General features: G+C 35.9%; 1 protein-coding gene across 5 annotated transcripts in view; it reads left to right on the top strand.

Annotated features, from left to right (window-relative positions):
• YIPF7 (Yip1 domain family member 7) overlaps positions 1-19,524 on the top strand; it is a 30,612-nt gene that overhangs the window by 2,269 nt on the left and 8,819 nt on the right. For 2 of the 5 annotated variants that reach the window (XM_084901243.1, XM_084901242.1), the window contains exons 2-4: positions 5,249-5,365; positions 12,310-12,468; positions 16,310-16,457. In XM_084901243.1, coding sequence (XP_084757369.1) covers positions 5,250-5,365; positions 12,310-12,468; positions 16,310-16,457 — 423 coding nt within the window. In that variant the 5' untranslated portion in view covers position 5,249. Of the gene's footprint in view, positions 1-3,681; positions 3,852-5,248; positions 5,366-12,309; positions 12,469-16,309; positions 16,458-19,524 lie in introns of those variants that run through there. The other 3 variants (XR_014796543.1, XM_084901241.1, XM_084901244.1) reach the window with 3 other exon arrangements.

The following is a 19,524-nucleotide window of genomic DNA, read 5'->3' on the forward strand; positions in this document are numbered from 1 at the left end:
TAGTTTTTTTCAGATTGTGGATTGATTTATCTTTTTATAAACCCCCATAAGTATGTTTCTAGTCATTGTTAGGCAAGTGTCTAGCCTAGTGTCATTTTAAACTAGATACTCAATAATTTGTTTTAAAAAGAAAATGAAATTGCTCAGCTGGAATGTGTCGACCTATGAAGTACAAGGTTCATTTCCTGGTCAGGCCACAAGCCTGGATGGCGGATTGATCCACAGAAGGGGTTGTTCAGGAGGCAGCTGAACAATGATTTTCTCTCATCATTGATGTCTCTCTATCTCTTAAGATTAATAAAAATATATTTTTAAAAATTAGTTTGTTACTCGGTCCACTACTTTCCCTAGCTCATGTTTGTAAATACTACAGAGTAGAGAGTTAACCTTAAAAGGGCTCCTCTATATCAAGGCAATGTTTGAGTAAATGTCCCATTAAGTTAAAACCAAAGCTTTAAGTAGTTAGTGAGATTCTAGTGCCAAAGCTTTAAGTAGTTAGTGATATTCTGGTGCCAAAAGAAGATGGGAATGCTGTCTTTTTAAACAGAATTTCTATATTGACAACTGGCCATTGTTTTCCAAACTGCTGTAACTACTTTCATGCTGAATATAATAAAATATTGAAGTTAAACTTGGCATGCCTTGGAAAAAAACTTAATAATGGCATAATTGCACAGGTATAATTATGGCAGAGCATTGGGAAGGATTTCACCTTTCACTGCTAAAAGTAATATAGCCAATATATAATTTCACCTATACTAACTGGTATCTATGGGAGTTTGGTCAAAATAGTAAGTAGTATCTTGGCAATAAAGTCCATTCTTAGCCTTTCTATTATATTTTTGTTTTGTTATTAAAATGTAAGAGATGAATGCTGAAGAAGTATTTTATGTCTCATCACAATCTGTTTGCAGGACACAACATTTGCAAATAGTCCTCCCCCCATCTTTTCGTAAGATGATGTTTCATATAGATTTAAATAGATCAAAGTAGAGTTCACGAAAAAATATTTCTGTATAAGTATTGGGTGATAATGACTCACACTTGTTATTAATACAACTTTGTTTTCACCTAGAAGCATAGTCAAAATAGCTAACACTATTTTGAGCATTTACTACTTGTCCCCACTATGTTAATTGCTCCTGTTGCAAAATTCTGTCCAATTCTCATATTTTATACACATTTAATTATACACATATATACACAGGCACAAGATATAACTTCTTGGAAAGATTTACTATAAAAACCTGTTATATGAGTCTGCTAAATGTATATAAATTGAATTTCTTACATTTAAAAATGATTATTATAATAATATGGTTACTAACAATGTACAACTCAACTACTGCTCATATCAACTTTCATAACTTTAAGGTAAATTGTGTTTTTACTAACATTCAGTAATGACCAAGCTAAAAACTTGAAATCATAATTTGTTATATTCCAATTTTTTCTAAGACAAAAATGGACACTAGCAAATTAAAAGTCAAGGTAATTATGATAGCATTAATGATGGAAACCCTGTAATTTAATTTTATTCTTGCCATAAGACACAGTAAGCTCTTTAAAATTCATGCCTTAAACCAGAATTTTATGTCCATTTTTCACGTGAGTGTGTAACATTCAGGGCTGCCGTTTCAGGTTCGTGAAATAGAAGAAGCGTAGTCTTTAAAGGTCTGATGATCGGGAACAAATCTTATATAGTATTAACAAAGGATTATGTAGAGAATACAGGCAGAAATGCATTTTTTTTAAATTAATGGAACACAGAATGTATTGCATTTTTTTTCTGTCTTAATATAAGTAGAAATTTAAGAATCAATGTACATTAAATTACAATACAGATTGCAAAATAAAGAATTACTATCTAAACACTGGTAAAAAGCCATTTCTCTGTTGGCAGAGATAGAAAAGGATGACATTTTTTCTCTTGGTTCATTGGCAGCTTTGTTCAGCTGAAAATATGTATTGGAGTTTGTGAGTAAATATTATTTGTGTTTCCAAACAGATATATTCTTTCTTTTAAAAGTATATATTTTTTTATTGATTTCAAAGAGAAAGGGAGAGGAAGAGAGAGATAGAAACATCAGTGATGAGAGAGAATTTTTGATCGGCTGCCTCCTGCACGCCCCACACTGGGGATCGGGCATGTGCAGGAGGCAGCCGACCCACAACCCAAGCATGTGCCCTTGCCAAGAATTGATCCCGGGACCTTTCAGTCTGCAGACCAATATTCTATCCACTGAGCAAAACCAGTTAGGGCCACACAGGTACATTCTTAGCACCAGTGTTTTGGACAGCCATAGGTAGTCTTTTGGAAGAAACAGTTTGCATAATGAAAGGAAACTGAGCTGAATGAAAGAATTATTATTCCAAACTGGGTTCTGTCACATACTAGGTGTGTGACTTTACACAAGTCACTTAGCCACTCTGAGCTTCTAGTTACCTATCAAAAGATTGTAGTAATGAAAGTAATAATCTTATATGATTCTTAGATTGATAGATGCTAATATAAATATGGGGTCCTGAGTATGCACAGTTAAAAATAGTGTCCATTCATCCATCTAACCATTCATCCTTTAATACATATATGTATATGTTGTTGTCAGACTAAGGGCAGATTGTTTCAGATGTAGCTATTTCAGCTCACAATCTCTGCAATACTTTACAGGTCACCAAAGGTATCTAAGAAATTTCAAATGGAGATTATTTCCCTTATCCCCACTGCATTTAGCTTTCTTAAATGTTGTTTATATAGTAAATTGAATAGTTCATATTTGGATAAAATTGACAACATACATTTTTAGATACTTGCTAAGTTCATCATGTTAAGATCATCCTATATAATAATCCTATAAAATAAAAGGATAATATGCAAATTGACCCTAAAGGCAGAACAGCTGGTCTCTATAACAGGCACTGACTACCAGGGGGCAGACACTCAGTGCAGGAGCTGCCCCCTGGTGGTCAGTCCGCTCCCACAGGGGGAGCACTGCTCAGCCGGAAGCCAGGCTGACAGCTATGAGCTCAGCGGTGATGGCAGCCTCTCCTGCCTCCATGGCAGTGCTAAGACTGCAGGACTGTGGCTTAGGCTCACTCCCCTAAGCTCTCAGTCAAACACCCCCTGAGGACTCCTGGGCTGCCAGAGGGATGCCTGATTGCCAGCTTGGGCCCAACCCCCCAGTGCATGAATTTTCATGCACCAGGCCTCTAGTGTATATATATTTTATTATTTTTTATTTTCAATTATAGTTGATCTATTAGTTTCAGATGTACACCCCAGTGACTGGATATTGCATAACTTACTAAGTGATCATCTTGATAAACCTCACACCCATCAGACATCTTACTTAGTTATTAGAATATCATTGATTACATTCCTTATGCTGTACTCTATATCCCAATGGCTATTCTGTAACAGCCAATTTGTACTTTTCAATCCCTTTACTTTTTTCACACATATATGGATTTGTACTGCATATTATTAGAAAATCTTGTCTAGGTTTATTCTTATAGGCGATAAAGCTCAAGAGTTTTCCTCTTACCTTCCATTGTTTGCCTCAAATAAATGATCCTAAGTCAGAGTTTAATGGGATTTGCCCACAAGGAAACGGAATCTACCATTTCACTTAATCAAATTATGTTTCTTCGCCTTTCACTGTGTTTGTAAACTTTAACAAGTGTAATAAGATACTGTGTTTGGCCTTTGACAAGCATCTGTTCAGTGTCAGAGTCAAATTTAGAAACGCATAGTTAGCCAGCAGGTCATCTTTTCACAAACTGGTTTGTTATAAATTTATCTAGCAGAACAACATTTGTTGGAGGATTTTTCAACATAAAATAATATAAAGGTATGTGTCTGATCCTTCTAAAAAACCTTGGCATTTAAACAAAATATAAAGCTGGATTATATAAGGACTTTATTGCCAATAGTCATATTACATAAAGCTTTGCATGTTATGAAAACGTATGTGTATTCTCCAGTGAAATTACTCTCTATGCTTTATAATAGCATTTTAATGGACAGAGAAAGTTATGCTATTAAATTTTAAATTCTTTAAATTATAAGTTGTTAAAATATTTAACATCCTCTGAGTCCTGATTTTAGCTTACATAATTTATAGCTACTTTTATGCATAATATTAATGAAAAAAAATCTTGATTTATTAAATCAGGTATATGAAACACTGCACTTAATTTTACAGAAGCTTTCTGTACTTGTACTAAAGTGAGAAAATTTGATATATTTGACAGTTGTACTTGAGTATTTCTGATTAATGAGGCTCCTAGAGCTAAGGCTGTTTATGAGATGCATTTGAAATGTATTATAAGTATTACTCCACAAATTACTATAACTATATATTAGGTTACTCCTAGTGATTTTAAAATGTACTATTTTGAAATGAAAAGTTTTTTTCAAAGAAAAGCAAAGATTAAAATGTTGGATTGACTAACCATATCTGTCCAATTGAAAATATTCTCTACTCCATTCTCAAATTTTCATCCAAAGAGCCACCATTACTTTGCTCTTCCTTTCTCCCCCTACCTTTTCCTCCTCTCAAATCTTTCTTCTTCCCTCTGATATGCCTGTTTGTTAGGTCTAAATCAATATCATGTACTCCCTTCCCTCTCCAAAGTGACTAGAAACTGTGTGGAGAGTTTATAGGAAGACAGACTGTTTCCTTAGCAGAACGGAGCCTTTCCCCTCTGGCTCAGCCTGCAGGGAGCAGAGAGGCTGTTAGTGCAGAAAAAAAAATAAATATGAAATAATATCATTATTATCAGCCACTTGCTTTTTGACTTTGCAACAAGAATATATATATATATAAATGTAAAACTTTTAAATGTAAATTATTACTCATAAATAATAATTGAAATAAGGAACTGACATTGTTTAAAAGAAAACTTTCTAGATGTGTACCAAGTCTTAGGCTTTTTATCTTAAACTGCTGAGACTAAGGCATTTGGGGGAAATGTTAGCTTCTTCAGATCAACTAATATCAATCTAGGCAAAGTCATAGTCCTGGTGAATAAAAACTTCAGAAAAGTTCATTGAAGATACATGTTATGTAAATGACATTTTAGAACATTTTCATATCCTTTCCCCGATACTCAAACCTACCCCATGCAAAGAATATAGTGTTCTCTGGTAAGAACCTACTTATCATCACATGTTAGTCTTGGTAATATTCCAAAGATGCTTTACTGACTCCTAAACTTCGCAGTAAAAAATATACTTACTTTTCAGGATGTCAAACTTGGGACAATTTGACTCTGATTTTTACCAATCTAATTATACCATTGAGAATCAGGAGCAGAGTTGTAATGACTCCAATGCCTATGGAAATCTTTATGGATCCAGAGAGTAAGTACCTTATTTTGAAAAAAATATGTTCTTGTTTTTAGAAGTAATAATATTATGACATGTAGGGAGGTTTCCTTGGAGGAAGCAAAAGTACGTCTTTGTAAAATGCCCAAGAAGAAATGTGAGGAAAGGGCAGAGAAATGAATTCAGTTCTCCAAGAATCCCTTTGATCACCTCAGACCTATATATAGCTGAATGGCTTGACTCTCTTTTCAAAATACAACTTAATAGGGAGCCTGAATATAGGGACTGTATTTTCTGTGACACTGCTTGGAAAACATTTTATTCAATTTAATTAATATTTATTGAGTGCCTGCTGTGTGTCAGGAATAAAAAAAGGGCACTATAAACCCAAAGATAAAGGAGAAATTCATAATTTCTTACCTCACAACATTGAAGATTTGAAGTTTTAGAGGTGCTGTTATAATATGCTGTTATAATACAGTGTGAAAATTCCTAAATGGAACCAAGATAAGCGTATTTCAGAATGTGTTAGTAATTTGAGTTGACAGTTCAATTTGAGTTGAAATAAATAAAAATGATTAAAAATTTAGTATTTATCTTTTACCAGTGCCCAAATGAGGGTTTAGAGTGAGAAGAATTTGGTTCAAGTTATGACTCTTGCATTTGTTCTTTGTGACCTTGAGAAAGACTTGGCTTCCCTGACTGGTGTCTTAACTGAGAAATGAGGGCATTAATAATACCCACTTTATGAAATTATCATGAAGAACATTTGTGCTAATGTGCAGGAAATTAGACACTTAAGTAAAACCACTACATCAATGTTATTTACCTATGTAATTACTAGAGGCCCAGTGTGCGGATTCATGCACCAGTGAGGTCCTTTGCCCTGTGGGAATCAGGGCAAAACTGGCATTCCAACGCCGCCTGCCATTCCTGCCTGCCTCTTCTGCTCATCCTAGTCCAGCCCCGCTGTGCCTGCCACAGGCTCCTGCCCAGTCAGTCCTGATCGGGAGAGGCTTGCATCTGGTGCCCATCTGTCAGCTGAGCAGCACTCCTGCTGTGAGAGTGCACTGACCACCAGGCATCAGCTCCTGCATTAAGTGTCTGCCCCCTGGAGGTCAGTGCATGTCATAGTGACCGGTCTACCAGTCGTTCAGTTACTTAGGCATTTATATATATAAATGGGCGAAGCACTAGTCAGGTGGCTTAGTTGGTTGGACATCTCCTATACACTAAAAGGTTGCAGGTTCTGTTACTAGTCGGGGTGTGCATCAGAAGCAACTGATCAATGTTTCTCTCTCACATCAATGTTTCTCTCTCTCTCTCCCTCTCTTTATCACTTTCTCTAGCTCTTTCTCTCCCTCCCTCCCTTCCTCTCTCTGAAAATCAATGAAAACATATCCTCAGGTGAGGGTTAAAAAAAATTTGTTGAAAAGGACAAGGTCCTGTAGGATTGGCTCAATCACTGAAGAATTCAACAACAGAAAAATAACTTCATATTATTCCTTGGATTTATACCTTGGAAGGTCAAGAAAAATAAAAATAAAAAGGTGTTTCAGGCAAAGCAGTTTGAATATTGAGGTACTACAGGATAGTATCTCAAAATACATAATCCATACTGAGAACTATCTAAAAATTTTCAGCTCCGTCCTCTTGTTTTATTGAAAAGAACCAGTCACCTTGAATTTCTATTTCTTTTCTCCCTTCCCTGCTCCATTTGAGCTAAACGCCTGGGCAGCACCTGCAGTCTATATTTTCAGATTATACTATCCTGAAATGTATAATAAGAAGGCAATAAAGCTTTCCCCTTTAAGCAGGGACTTATGATCACAGCTTTCTCTCATATCCCACCCAGCCCAATTTCTTTCTCCATTTGATTTTACATATCAATGTTGCCCAGAAATCAAGATGACCATAAGATGGAAGTTGATATAACCAAATGAGGAAAACTTTTGATTATATTGTATCAGGTTGATGGCCTTGCCTGCTTATTCGAATTTAAATTCAAGTCCTTATTTGGAGGTGGTAACATTTAAATTCTAACCCACACTGCATGTCTCAGGAATTAGAAAAGGCCATGCTAGCTGTGGTAGTTTTATGAGTACATAAAACATGGACTCGGGCCAGTGAATTACTAGTGTACATCAAACAAACTCCAGAGATTTGACCTTTTATTCATTCAGTGAGTAGTTCAATTAAAATACTACCCAAGTCAAAATAATATGTTGATCATCCTGCCAAAAGATATAGGAATCCAGAGGGTAGTAATAGTGTTATAATCAATTAATCTATCACTCTGTCTCTGTCTTCCCCCATACCCCTCCTCCCCAATAAATGGGAGCTTTCTTTAAAAGGCTTGTTCAGCTCAATGGCATGTTAATTTCAGCTCAATTACATGAAAGCTGGTTGACTGTACTTAACTGAAACAATGAAGATATTTATATTTCAAAACAAGTTCTCTTATTTTAGAATGAACAAGGAGCGTTCTCATTTTAAAATTTCTATCCATTCCTTTGGGTAGGCATCATTTCCAATCACTGCTAGCTGATGGCATGTCAGTGGCACATGGTTACTGTGCACTTGCTGGACTAGCCAGGATTTTGGAATGTTACTTAGGCTAACTACCCTAGCTACTCTTTCTTAAACCACTCTACCATTGAACTAATCCTATATTATGTGTTCTTAACCAAGTTCACGTAGAATGCCTGATTTGACTGGCTCGATGGGAGACTTACGTAGATAAAATGTTTCTGGAGGTTCTGACTAAATTCTTTTAGTCAACAGTGTAGATATGTCATATTGTCTTACGCTGTTGATAGTATTGCAAATTCTGAAAACTTTGTCGCCTCAGGTGGAATACACATGCACTTGAATGTGACTATAAGTGTGGAGATAGAATTACAATGAATGGGACTTATTTGATGGTAAATTTTTTACCTTCTGATTTACACTCCGGCTCTCCACATGACACAGAGTGAGCGCCCCTCCTGTATTCCCCGAGGGACTGACTGACAAAGGAAAGCAGCTCAATTAAAAGTTTCAGGATGGAAGTCCAAATCTATAGTTTTAGAAAACAAGGCCTCCCATAAAATATCTAGTTAGTGATTTCGTGATGGGGTGCAGGGAAGTGTGTGCAATAAACAAGTCTGCAATCACAGAAATCATAACTGAGTCTTCTAACAATGACCTTCTATATTTGCATTTGAAGAGAAATGTTAAGTCTTGTTAATTCAGAAAGAGCTCAAAAACTTGCCCCAGCAAGAGACTATGCCTTATCTTAACACAGTATTATGTAAGTGAAGACAAGCCTCTGGAGATTCCTTGGAACATTATGGTTTGGGCAGTGAAAGGGAATATTGACGAATTGGTGAGCATACTAAGGATTTTTATGTAGATCAGGTGTGCAGTCATTGCTTTATGGCTCAGACACAGAAATCCTGGCATGAGTAGAGTGGAGGTTCTTCTGGAAGGAAAGCACGGAATGGCTGGGATGTTGTCAAAGTCACTTTAGATATTCCATGGAAACCAACATGGGAAAAAGCTAAAGGTGATCATCACAGAAGAGATTCAAACTCTTAGCCTCCTAATTGCATTGTTTTCTTTGAGAAAGTGACTAATTGGAAAGGCAACTATTACAGATACAGATGCTCTGCCAGGGTATGTGAAAGATGTTTAGAATTCTTTAGTGTAAGTATCAGGAACAAAAGAGCAGACAAATACTTTGTAAATTAACCAAGATGGCTGAAGCCATGGAGCAGCCAGGAGGCTTGGATTTCCCCAGCAGTGGAGGAAGCCAAGCTTTTGCACACCCTGGCTGGCCCAGGCCTTCATTCAAGGCTACAAAGTTTCAATTATAGAAGATAAATAAATCCCAGATACTAGGGCCTCCACTTGGACCACCGGGGGGCATGGCCAGCCTGAAAACCACCACAGGCCCCTCGCCCAGGCCACCCCATGCCCCAAAGGAACCCCCACCCTGATCCAGGACACCTTCAGGGCAAACCAGCTGGCACCCACCCATGCACCAGGCCTCTATCCTATAAAAATAAAAGAGCAATATACAAATTGACCATCATTCCAACACAAGATGGCTGCCTCCATGTGGTCAAAACTGGCTGCCCCCATGTGGACACAAGATGGCCACTATAAGATGGCCAGGAGGGGAGGGCAGTTGGGAGGGACCAGGCCTGTAAGGAAGAGCAGTTGTGGGAAATCAGGCCAGCAGGAGAGGGCAGTTGGGAGGGACCAGGTCTGCAAAGAAGGGCAGTTGGAGGTGATCAAGCCTGTAAGGGTGGGCAGTTAGGGGGACCAGGCTGGCAGAGGAGGAAAGTTGAGGGCGACGAGGCCTCCAGGGAAGAGCAGTTGCAGGGGACTAGGCCTGTAGGTGAGGGCAGTTGGGGGGAACTAGGCCTGCAGGGGAGAAATATGCCACATTATTTCACAGGGGCAAACAGTCTGGCAGGGGAGCAGTTAGGCATCAATCAGGTTGGCAGGGGAGTGGTTATGGAGTTATCAGGCTGGCAGGCAGAAGCAGTTAGGGGCAATCAGGAAGGCAGGCAGGCAAGAAGTTGGGAGCCAGCAGTCCTGGACTGTAAGAGGGATTTCCATTAAACTGGCAGTTGGACATCCCTCGAGGTGTCCCAGATTGGAAAAGGTGCAGGCTGGGCTAACAGACACACCCACCCCGTGTATGAATTTCATGCACTGGGTCTCTAGTATGTCAATAAAATAGTCTTTAGACACTAGTTCATTTAATCATCTCTATTTGTCCCTTTCATTCTTCTAGAACTAGTTACATTTTAAAAAAAATACATATCTAGGGAATGCTTTATCAACCAAAAGCCATTCAGTTTCTACCAGTACTTTTGATAGTTGGCCTACTTTTTAAAAAAGAAAGGTTAGAGCCTATTTGGCGAGGCTCGGTGATTGAGCATTGATCTCTGAATCAGGAGGTCATGATTTGATTCCCAGTCAGGGCACATGGAGGAGGCATGCAGGGGGCAGCCAATCAATGATTCAATCAATGATTCTCATCATTGATCTCTCTCTCTCTCTCTCTCTCTTTCTCTCTCTCTCTTCCTTCCTCTCTGAAATCAATAAAAATATTTTCTTTTTTTTCTTTTAAAGAAAGATTAGAAATATGCCACATTATTTCACGAACAATAACAGTAATCAACATATGGTTTGGAACAGCAATTTTCAAACTTTTTTTTTTTTTATCTCTGTCACACATAAACGCTAAAATTTTGCAGCACACAAACATATATTTTTTGCCAATCTGAGGGGAAAAAAGTATAATTTTGACACATTCACACCAGATGGCTATTGTGTTGGTTGTTGTCATTTTTTAAATTTGACAATATAAAGGGGAAAAAGGTTAGTGCCCCTGACTAACTAGACAGGTTTTGCATTTTTGAAAAATTCTTGCAGCACAGCAACCAGTTGAAATTTGCTGCTGTGGGTGATTCAAGAAGTATTATACGAGGTCTCTGCCCTTAATGAGCTTATGGTGAGTTAGTGAATGATTAAATGTATATATTTTTCTACTTTATAGCTTTATTTTTCAAAAGAGGATATCTTCTCTTTCATGCTTATTCATATAAGGGAGGTGAATATGTTATTCTTAGACTTCATATTAAGATGAATGTTGGAAGGAAAGTATAAAGAGCCATTTTGTAAGTATTTTAACATAAAGAGATCCCAGAAAGCTACAAAGTTTAGAATCCTGGGCTGTATTTTTAGCTTAGTTTAGCCTAAGATATTTTGATCAGATAAATTTAACACATGTTAATAAGGACAATTTATATTTCTTCCCCTTCCTTCAGGAAAAACACAATTAAAAATGACCAAATAATGTCACACACTCTGTCTTCCTTTTTCTAGCTTTCACAAGAAATTATTTACTAAGATGGTTGTTTTCCAGCTTCCTGACACAAATGAAAAAATAAAATAATAAAATAAATAAAATAAAATAAAATAAAATAAAATAAAATAAAATAAAATAAAATAAAATAAAATAAAACATGGTCAAGAAAGTGTCATGTTTGACAAGAAACTTCCTTGGACAAACTAAATTGCCTACTTCAAAAGAGGGATGCTACTGAATGCTTTTAGTTAGGTGCTCACAGATGATTTGAGTGGCAATAATTGTCTGGGAATGGCCAGAGCTAGAAAGTCTATTTCTTTATGGACAGCAGTCAGTTTACACATTTATTTTTTCTTATGCATTGGCTATACTATTAAAATTGTGATTTACACTTGCTGCTTCCCTACATTTATAAAGGACGTCCATGTTTGGTGATTGCCATGAGTATCAGTGTGTGTATGAGGCAGAGTGCTCAGCCAGCTTTAGTTCAGAGATGGACACCTGCTGCGTTCTATGATTCTAGGCAAGTCATTCAGTCTCCAGGATCCTCTATTTCTCTTTCTGTAAAATGGAGCTAAAATGACAGATTTTACCTTACTAAGTCTAATTACATGGGGAAATGTAAGAAAAAGTGACAGCATGTTGTACATAATCAATACATATTATTATAGTTGGTATGGATCAGTCTTCGAGAAGTCTTTTCATGACCGGTGACTTCACTTTTTTTTAAATTAATATATTTTATTGATTTTTTACAGAGAGGAAGGGAGAGAGCTAGAAACGTTGATGAGAGAGAAACATTGACCAGCTGCGTCCTGCACACCTCCCCACCGGGGATGTGCCTGTAACCAATGTACATGCCCTTGACCGGAATCGAACCCGGGACCCTTCAGTCTGCAGACCGACGCTCTACCACTGAGCCAAACGGGCTTCAGCATGACTTCACTTTTTTTTGATGAAAGTTCAACTCTAAGCAAGTTCTTTCTTTCATGCTTACATATTCATAAAACCTAGAATAATTCGTGAAAGAGAAATTGTTGTTTCCTTCATTTCCTTGACGTGTCATGATATCCCTTTCTTAGATGCATAGATACCAGTGTTTTCCTTCCTCTAGACAGCAGGCCACGGAGCAGCCTCAGCGTGCCTTTGTTCCCCCGGAGATGCTCATGTCATCAGGCTACACCGGACAGTATTTTCAGCCAGCCTCCAACCCGGATTATTATTCACAATCTCCCTACGTTGACAGTTTTGATGAAGAGCCTCCTTTGCTAGAAGATAAGTTAAGGAAGTGCTGTTAATATGTGTACAGCTCGAGAATAATAGCAATAATGAGCACGCAACGTGTGCTTGTCAGCATGATGCATACAGTGTTTTGTGTGTGACTGTTCCACGTGTAAACAAATCTGCCTCTTCAAGACACTTAAACCAGGGGAAGTCTGCCGCATGTGTGTGTGTGGGGAATCAGAAGGAGGTATGTGCTATTGCTACAGTTAACAAACTTGCTTCCCTTCCCACTTTACGCATATTGGCGAAAATGTATTGATTATTTTTTCCCTTTGTGATTATCCCTGTGTTAGATATGTTAGAAGACAGAGCACTTACTATAATTTTGCATTTTGAATCTATGGAATTTCTAAGCTCTGTTCTAATAACCTTCTTCAGGTTGAGTGACTTTGTGAAAGTCTCAAGCTTCATCTATAAAAGATAGTAAAAGGCCTTAGGCAGAATTTCTGCGATAAGGTGATGAATGACTTTTGCCAGCTTTTTTTTAGAGTGCGCATTAAGACAATCTATAAAATTATGAATCTATAATAAAACATCCCCTGCACAAAAACATGTCATTTGAAACTGTGCTTGTTTATGCCTTAAATGCTTTGTTGTCTAAAAGGCTTGTTTAGTTTTGTGTAAGAATGATAACTTTTGCTATTCAGTAATATTCAATCAATATGTTAAAAAAAAATACACCTTGAAGGCTAATAGTCAATGAAGTCTATCAGACCAGAAAAATTACTGTGATATTTGGTATTTATTGCATAGCCTGATGTTTGTGTTTCAAAGGCCAATGACACAATTTGCATAAAAATAAATATGTTAATTTGTTTTTATAGCACCTACATATCTTACACTTCACTACCACTAGATGACAGTAGAACAATAATTTTGCATTCAAATTTCATAGCAACTTTTATTTTATATAATAAGGTGTAATATTAGAGTATCTACAATTAAAATACTTATAATCTTCATTTGCATACCTTAAAATACATTTGAAAACAAAATATAGGGTGGGGCAAAAGTAGATTTACAGTTGTTTATATGGAAAATAATACAGTAATTCATAAATAAGAATAAACTCTGTGTTTCATGTACTCACAACTGTAAATCTACTTTTGTCCTACCCTGTATTATGGCAATGTATTTTGGTAAATACATAAAATCTTTTTCCTTATGAAAACATTTAGTATGTCTTAGGTTCATTTACTGTTTTTTGACTCAATGTTGGAACATATATAGAAGTTATTTATTCCATTAAATACATGATTGAAATCAGTAATAATGTCTCATAAAGCATTTTATTTTGGGGGGGAATAATTATGCATTTTTGGAAAAAATATATTTTGAATTAAAGGCCTAATTATTGTGACAAATACTCAAAACATTATTAGCATAAATGTCTAAATTCAAAATGAAGTTTGAAAGTAACATAAATTTCAGGTGAAATTAATTCACCTACTATATTAATTTTTTTAAGTCTGCTCTTTTAAAAATTACATTAGACATTCTGACCCAGTAATTTTCAACCTTTTTTAACTCTTGGCACACATAAACTAATTAGTAAAATTCTGCAGCACATCAAAAATTATAATATAATATAATATAATATAATATAATATAATATAATATTTCTGCAGATCTGACAAAAATAGGCATGATTTTAATTCATTCACACAAGATAGCTGTTGTGTTGGCTTCTGAAATTTTTTATTTGACAATTTAAGGGAAAAGAGGTCAGTGCTCTGACAAAATAATCAGGTATTGCATGTTTTGAAAATTCTTTCAGCACAATGGTTGAAAATCACTATTCTAACCTCATTTTAAGCTTGGCCAATTGCTTATATTCTCCAAAGTGTGTGTTCATTAAGAAATAATAAATATTCTGTGAAAATAAAAAGAATGTGGCATGAATGTTATAATATAGATTATTTGCCCACAATTAATTTAACCAACCAGATTTTTTTTCTTTTCAAGCTTGGGACAGTAGTCATCAATCTGAATGTGAAATGAGTGAGAGATATGCTTTCCATCCTAGTTCAGACCAACTTCTGCCTGACAGACTGAAAAATGTCAAGGTCCCTGTTAAAGCAAGGCCTCTTTGGGTCATGGTCATTATTAAAGGTCCACCTGGCCTTCTCTGTATAGAAAAGTCATCTTTTAAAAAATATATATATTTTATTGATTTTTTACAGAGAGGAAGAGAGAGGGATAGAGAGTTAGAAACATCGATGAAAGAGAAACATCGATCAGCTGCCTCTAGACATGATCCCTACTGAGGATGTGCCTGCAATCCAGGTGCATGCTCTTGACCAGAATCGAACCTGGGACCTTTCAGTCCACAGGCCAACACTCTATCCACTGAGCCAAGCCAGTTTTGGCAGAAAAGTCAGCTTTGCAAGGTGTTCAGGTGCAAAAGTTGAACTATGTGTACTCTGTATCTGACCAAAGAGAGTTACTAAATTCTAGAAAGGGAAGTTGAATGCCACATACAAATGATTTAGGGAGACAATCCTTCACATGGGAGAATTGGGCTCAATTAAAAAAAAAAAATACAACCATTATATTGACTTCCCGTTGACTTGATAAAAAGCATGGATTCTATTGTTGTTGTTTGTGTGTTTTTGTGGGATGGGTTGTACCATTATACCAACCACTTCCTACCTGTTCCACAGCCTCCGGCAACCACTTTTCTACTCTGTTTCTATAAGTTTGACTATTTTTTAAAATAAATTTTAGATTCAACATATAGTTGATATCATGCAATATTTGTCGTTCTTGATTTGTTTCACCTCACATAATGCCCTCAAGTTCTATCCATGTTATCACAAATGGCAGGATATTTTATCCACCACGACCACTCATAAAAGGGAACAGTTAACTTTTCTCAAGAATTTAATCTTACTCTAGCTGGTTTGGCTCAGTGGATAGAACATGGGTCTTTAGACTGAAGAGTCCCAGGTTTGATTCCTGTCAAGGGCACATTCCCAGGTTGCAGGCTCCATCTGTAGTAGGGGGCATGCAGGAGGTAGCCTATCAATGACCCTCTCTCATTGATGTTTCTATCTCTCTCTCCTTCTCCCTTCCTCTCTGAAATAAATAAAAACATATTCTTTTTTTTAAAAAAAGAATGTAATCTCTAAATACACAAACTCAACCACGCAGAGCATTTAGCTTGTTAAAATATATGTGCACATCATGATTCCGTTTACTTGCTGAAAAGGCCATTCTCTTTCTTCTCTGTGGCATTCAAAGCAGACAGCATTCTCCTCTCCTAGGCCAGGTCAAAGGAAACCCCAGACCTGGGACAAATATCTCTAGTTTATAGTTCTCCTAGAGAAAAATTATACTATGTTTGATATAACAATATTTCCAAAGTGTTAGCAATGGGAATTGCAGGGAAAGGAAATGTATAAATGGATAATAGGATGGGACTTGGGGCCTACTTTTACATTTTAGTTTTTACTGTAGAATGTTCATTGCCAAATTTTCAGCTAGATTTTAAGCTTGTATTAGCTACATAAGTCAGGGATACTTTTCCTTATGGAAGTATTTGTCTAAAATATTTCTCTTAGCTCATTGTTTGCAAATAAAAATCTTATTTATGGTTTAGATTTTTACTTGGAGTTTTAGATTACAAAGTTCTAACGATCAGATTAAACTTCTAAGCAAGTAAATCGAATATATTAACTTTAATGAAAGAATATTACTGATGTTTATTTTTCTAATATTTGATGTTTATATTTGATGTACTCTATTCTGAGGTTTATATTTTTAATATAAATATTTTTCTATATTTATATTACCTTCTCTCCCCCCCCTCCCTTTTTTTTTTCTTTTGCAGAACTTGGAATTAATTTTGATCACATATGGCAAAAAACCTTGACAGTGTTAAACCCATTGAAGCCAGCAGATGGCAGCATTATGAATGAAACCGACCTGGCTGGGCCCATCCTGTTCTGTGTGGCGCTGGGAGCCATGCTGCTTCTGGTAAAGGACAGCAGCATCAGATTGAAATGTGTGTCCTTCCCAATGTGATTTTCGCAGAGTGCTTTGGAAACCCAGAAGGCAGTATGTCACTTTATACAGTGAAAATTGTCTGTTTAATTTGTGGCTACATTTTTGGGGGGATGAGATAGAGACATGCTTCATACAACTATAGTGACAAAATAGAAACTGCCATCATGCATTACAACTGATAAAAAAAAAAAAAATAGAAATTTAAATAAAACTTTAAGGATAAAATCACCAAATCAAATTTTTTTTTTTTTAACAAAGCAGGTAATCATTTAGGTCCTTCTTGTTATTAAGAAAAAAAGTGTCAATCTGGAATAGTTGAAGGAGCACATGAACTTGGCCAATTTAAGGCTTAAATTTCATTTCTTGCTTTTTGTGAAATTTGTATTGTGACACAGGACAAATTCTTTCTCTTTGTTCATCATTTTCTTGATGTTGGGATGTATCTCTAGAGTATTTCTAGTATCCTATGAAGTGTTTCTTTTTTAAAAATATTTTTTTTATTGATTTCAGAGAGAAAGGGAGAGAGAGAGAGAGAGAGAGAGAGAGAGAGAGAGAGAGAGAGAGAGAGAGAGGCATCATTGATGAGGGAGAATCATTGATTGGCTGCCTCCTGCATGCCCCCTACTAGGGATCGAGCCTGCAACTCAGGCATGTGCCCTTGACTGGAATCATACCCAGGACCCTTTAGTCTACAGGCTGATGCTCAATCCACTGAGCCAAACTGGCTAGGGCAGTTTTATTCTTTTTATGATGATATACCCCCCCCCTCTGCTAACTTTCACCATTTCCCTTGTGTATGTGCCTCTTACATTCTTTATATCTGGGAATAATAATATCAAAATATGCCAAAAAGATTTTTAAGTCACCTATTTCCACCTAAGTTTAGATAGCATTCTAGCTTATCATTTTGAAAAATGTTTCATTTTTTAAAAGAAAGATAAAAATTAGAAATGGTTTATGATTTTATACCAAAAAGAGAATGATAATACATTAAAAACACAGGATGGCCCCAGGTGGGTGGCTCAGTTGGTTGGAGAGTCCTCAGGGTCAGGGCATGTGCAGGAAATAACCGACCGATGTTTCTCTCACATCAGTGTTTACCTTTCTCTCTTTCTCTCAAATCAATAATCATATGCTCAAGTGGGTATTAATTAAAAACACAACACAGGATGAAAAATATGGTCAAGTTAACCTGAAAAAAAATATGGCTGTATTAAAGCATAAAGTGATAAACTTTGCAGGAGAAATAATGCAGGAAATTAAAAAAAATTTAGGCCTTGTTCACTTTCTTTTCTTACAACTACTCATAATTGTTTTTCTCCAATGTAGTTATAATTTTTTTAAAAGTAGCTGTAAAGTGTTGTTTGCAATTATATACATTTTCACTTTTTATTTATTAACTACTTCATACTAGCATCAAAACACCAATAGAAGTCTAGTTTCTGCATGATAATGTGGTCTATAATCACAACATATTTATCTAGTACAATAGTATTTAGTGATAGCATCTATTTCTTCCTTTGAACTACAAATATTCTATAAATCCAAAGGACACACAGTCTTTTGGAAATACAAATATTCTATAAATCAAATACTATATTAACTGGAGTTTTAATTTAGTCTCTAACCTCCCTTCTGTCTCTGTCACAGTAATTTGATAATCTTAGATTAAATGCTGCTAAGTAAGACTGTGTCAATTAATCAAGTAGTCAGAAACAATCAATTTAATATATTAACTCATCTTTCTTTTTCAAGTAATATAACAGCTGTTTGTTTTTTTTTCTGTAGAAATGCGACCAGCACCATCCTTTAAAGTAAATTATTAATTCCATTAAGATCATTTTAGGGTGTGCAATGTTATTTGGAGTTATTTAAGTATCCTCTCTTTTGTCATAAGTAGTAAAAAGCCGTATAGGCAAAGAAATCAATTGGAAATAAGAAAATTGAATCTACCCCTAACTTTTCCTCTAGGTGTGATCTTGAATCTTTTGTTTCCTGTTTATTGAACTTTATTTCTTCATTTTGAAGACAAAACAAGATTTATTAAAAGTGACTTAAGATTCTTTTCAGTTCTGAAATTTTGGGAATATTTGAAAATGGGTATTTTCTGAAACTTTTTAAGGAAACTTTATCACTTCAATTTTAACATTAGAATGTGGTTACTTAGGAACTGATTCTGACACATGTAGAGCAACAAGGACAAGACAAACAAATAAAGTAGATATTAATGAAGTCAGATTTAACTCAGAATTCATTTGAAGCTAAGTTAACCTGACTCTGGATATATCCAGTTAAAATGTGAAGGATGAGCCTTTTCCTGGTAGTTTAGTTGGTTAGAATGGCATTGTCCTGATAGGCCAAGGTTGTGGGTTTTATTCCTGGTCAGGGCACATACAAGAAACCAATGAATGCATAAATAAGCAGAACAGCAAATGGTATTTCTCTCTCTCTCTTAAAAAAAATCAATAAAGTTGTAAAAGATGATTTTATGGGCTGATATATATATATATATATATATATATATATATATATTCCAAAACCAATATTGGAATCTATTCATTGTCCCTCGAGGTGTAAGATTCTTGATCACATACTCATCATTTTTCTCATTTATGCTGACATAAAGGCACAATACCTTTTAGTGTACTTTCTTTATACTGAAGGAGGCAAACTAAAAAGAACAGCTTCAAACACAACACAAATTTAGTTTTAATTGTTATTTCTCTCAAAATTCTTTTCACCCCAATACAATGAAGATGAGTGATTTAAAGCTATGGGTCCTTTTTTATTTTATTTTATTTTATTTTATTTTATTTTATTTATTTAGATAGATCTACAATAGTAGTGTGAACTGAAAAAAGAATATGCATGGTCAATGTAACAGTACTAGAGGCACAAAATTCATGCATGGGGGCAGGGGAGGGAGTCCCTCAGCTTGGCCTGTGCATTCTTGCAATCCAGGACTACTCAGGGGATGTCTGACTGCCGGGTTAGGCCCGGTCCAGTTGGCAGTTGGGACATCTCTCTCGCAATCCAG

Source organism: Pipistrellus hanaki (genome assembly GCF_964339955.1).
Source record: "Pipistrellus hanaki genome assembly, chromosome: 1".
Taxonomy (NCBI): Eukaryota; Metazoa; Chordata; class Mammalia; order Chiroptera; family Vespertilionidae; genus Pipistrellus; species Pipistrellus hanaki.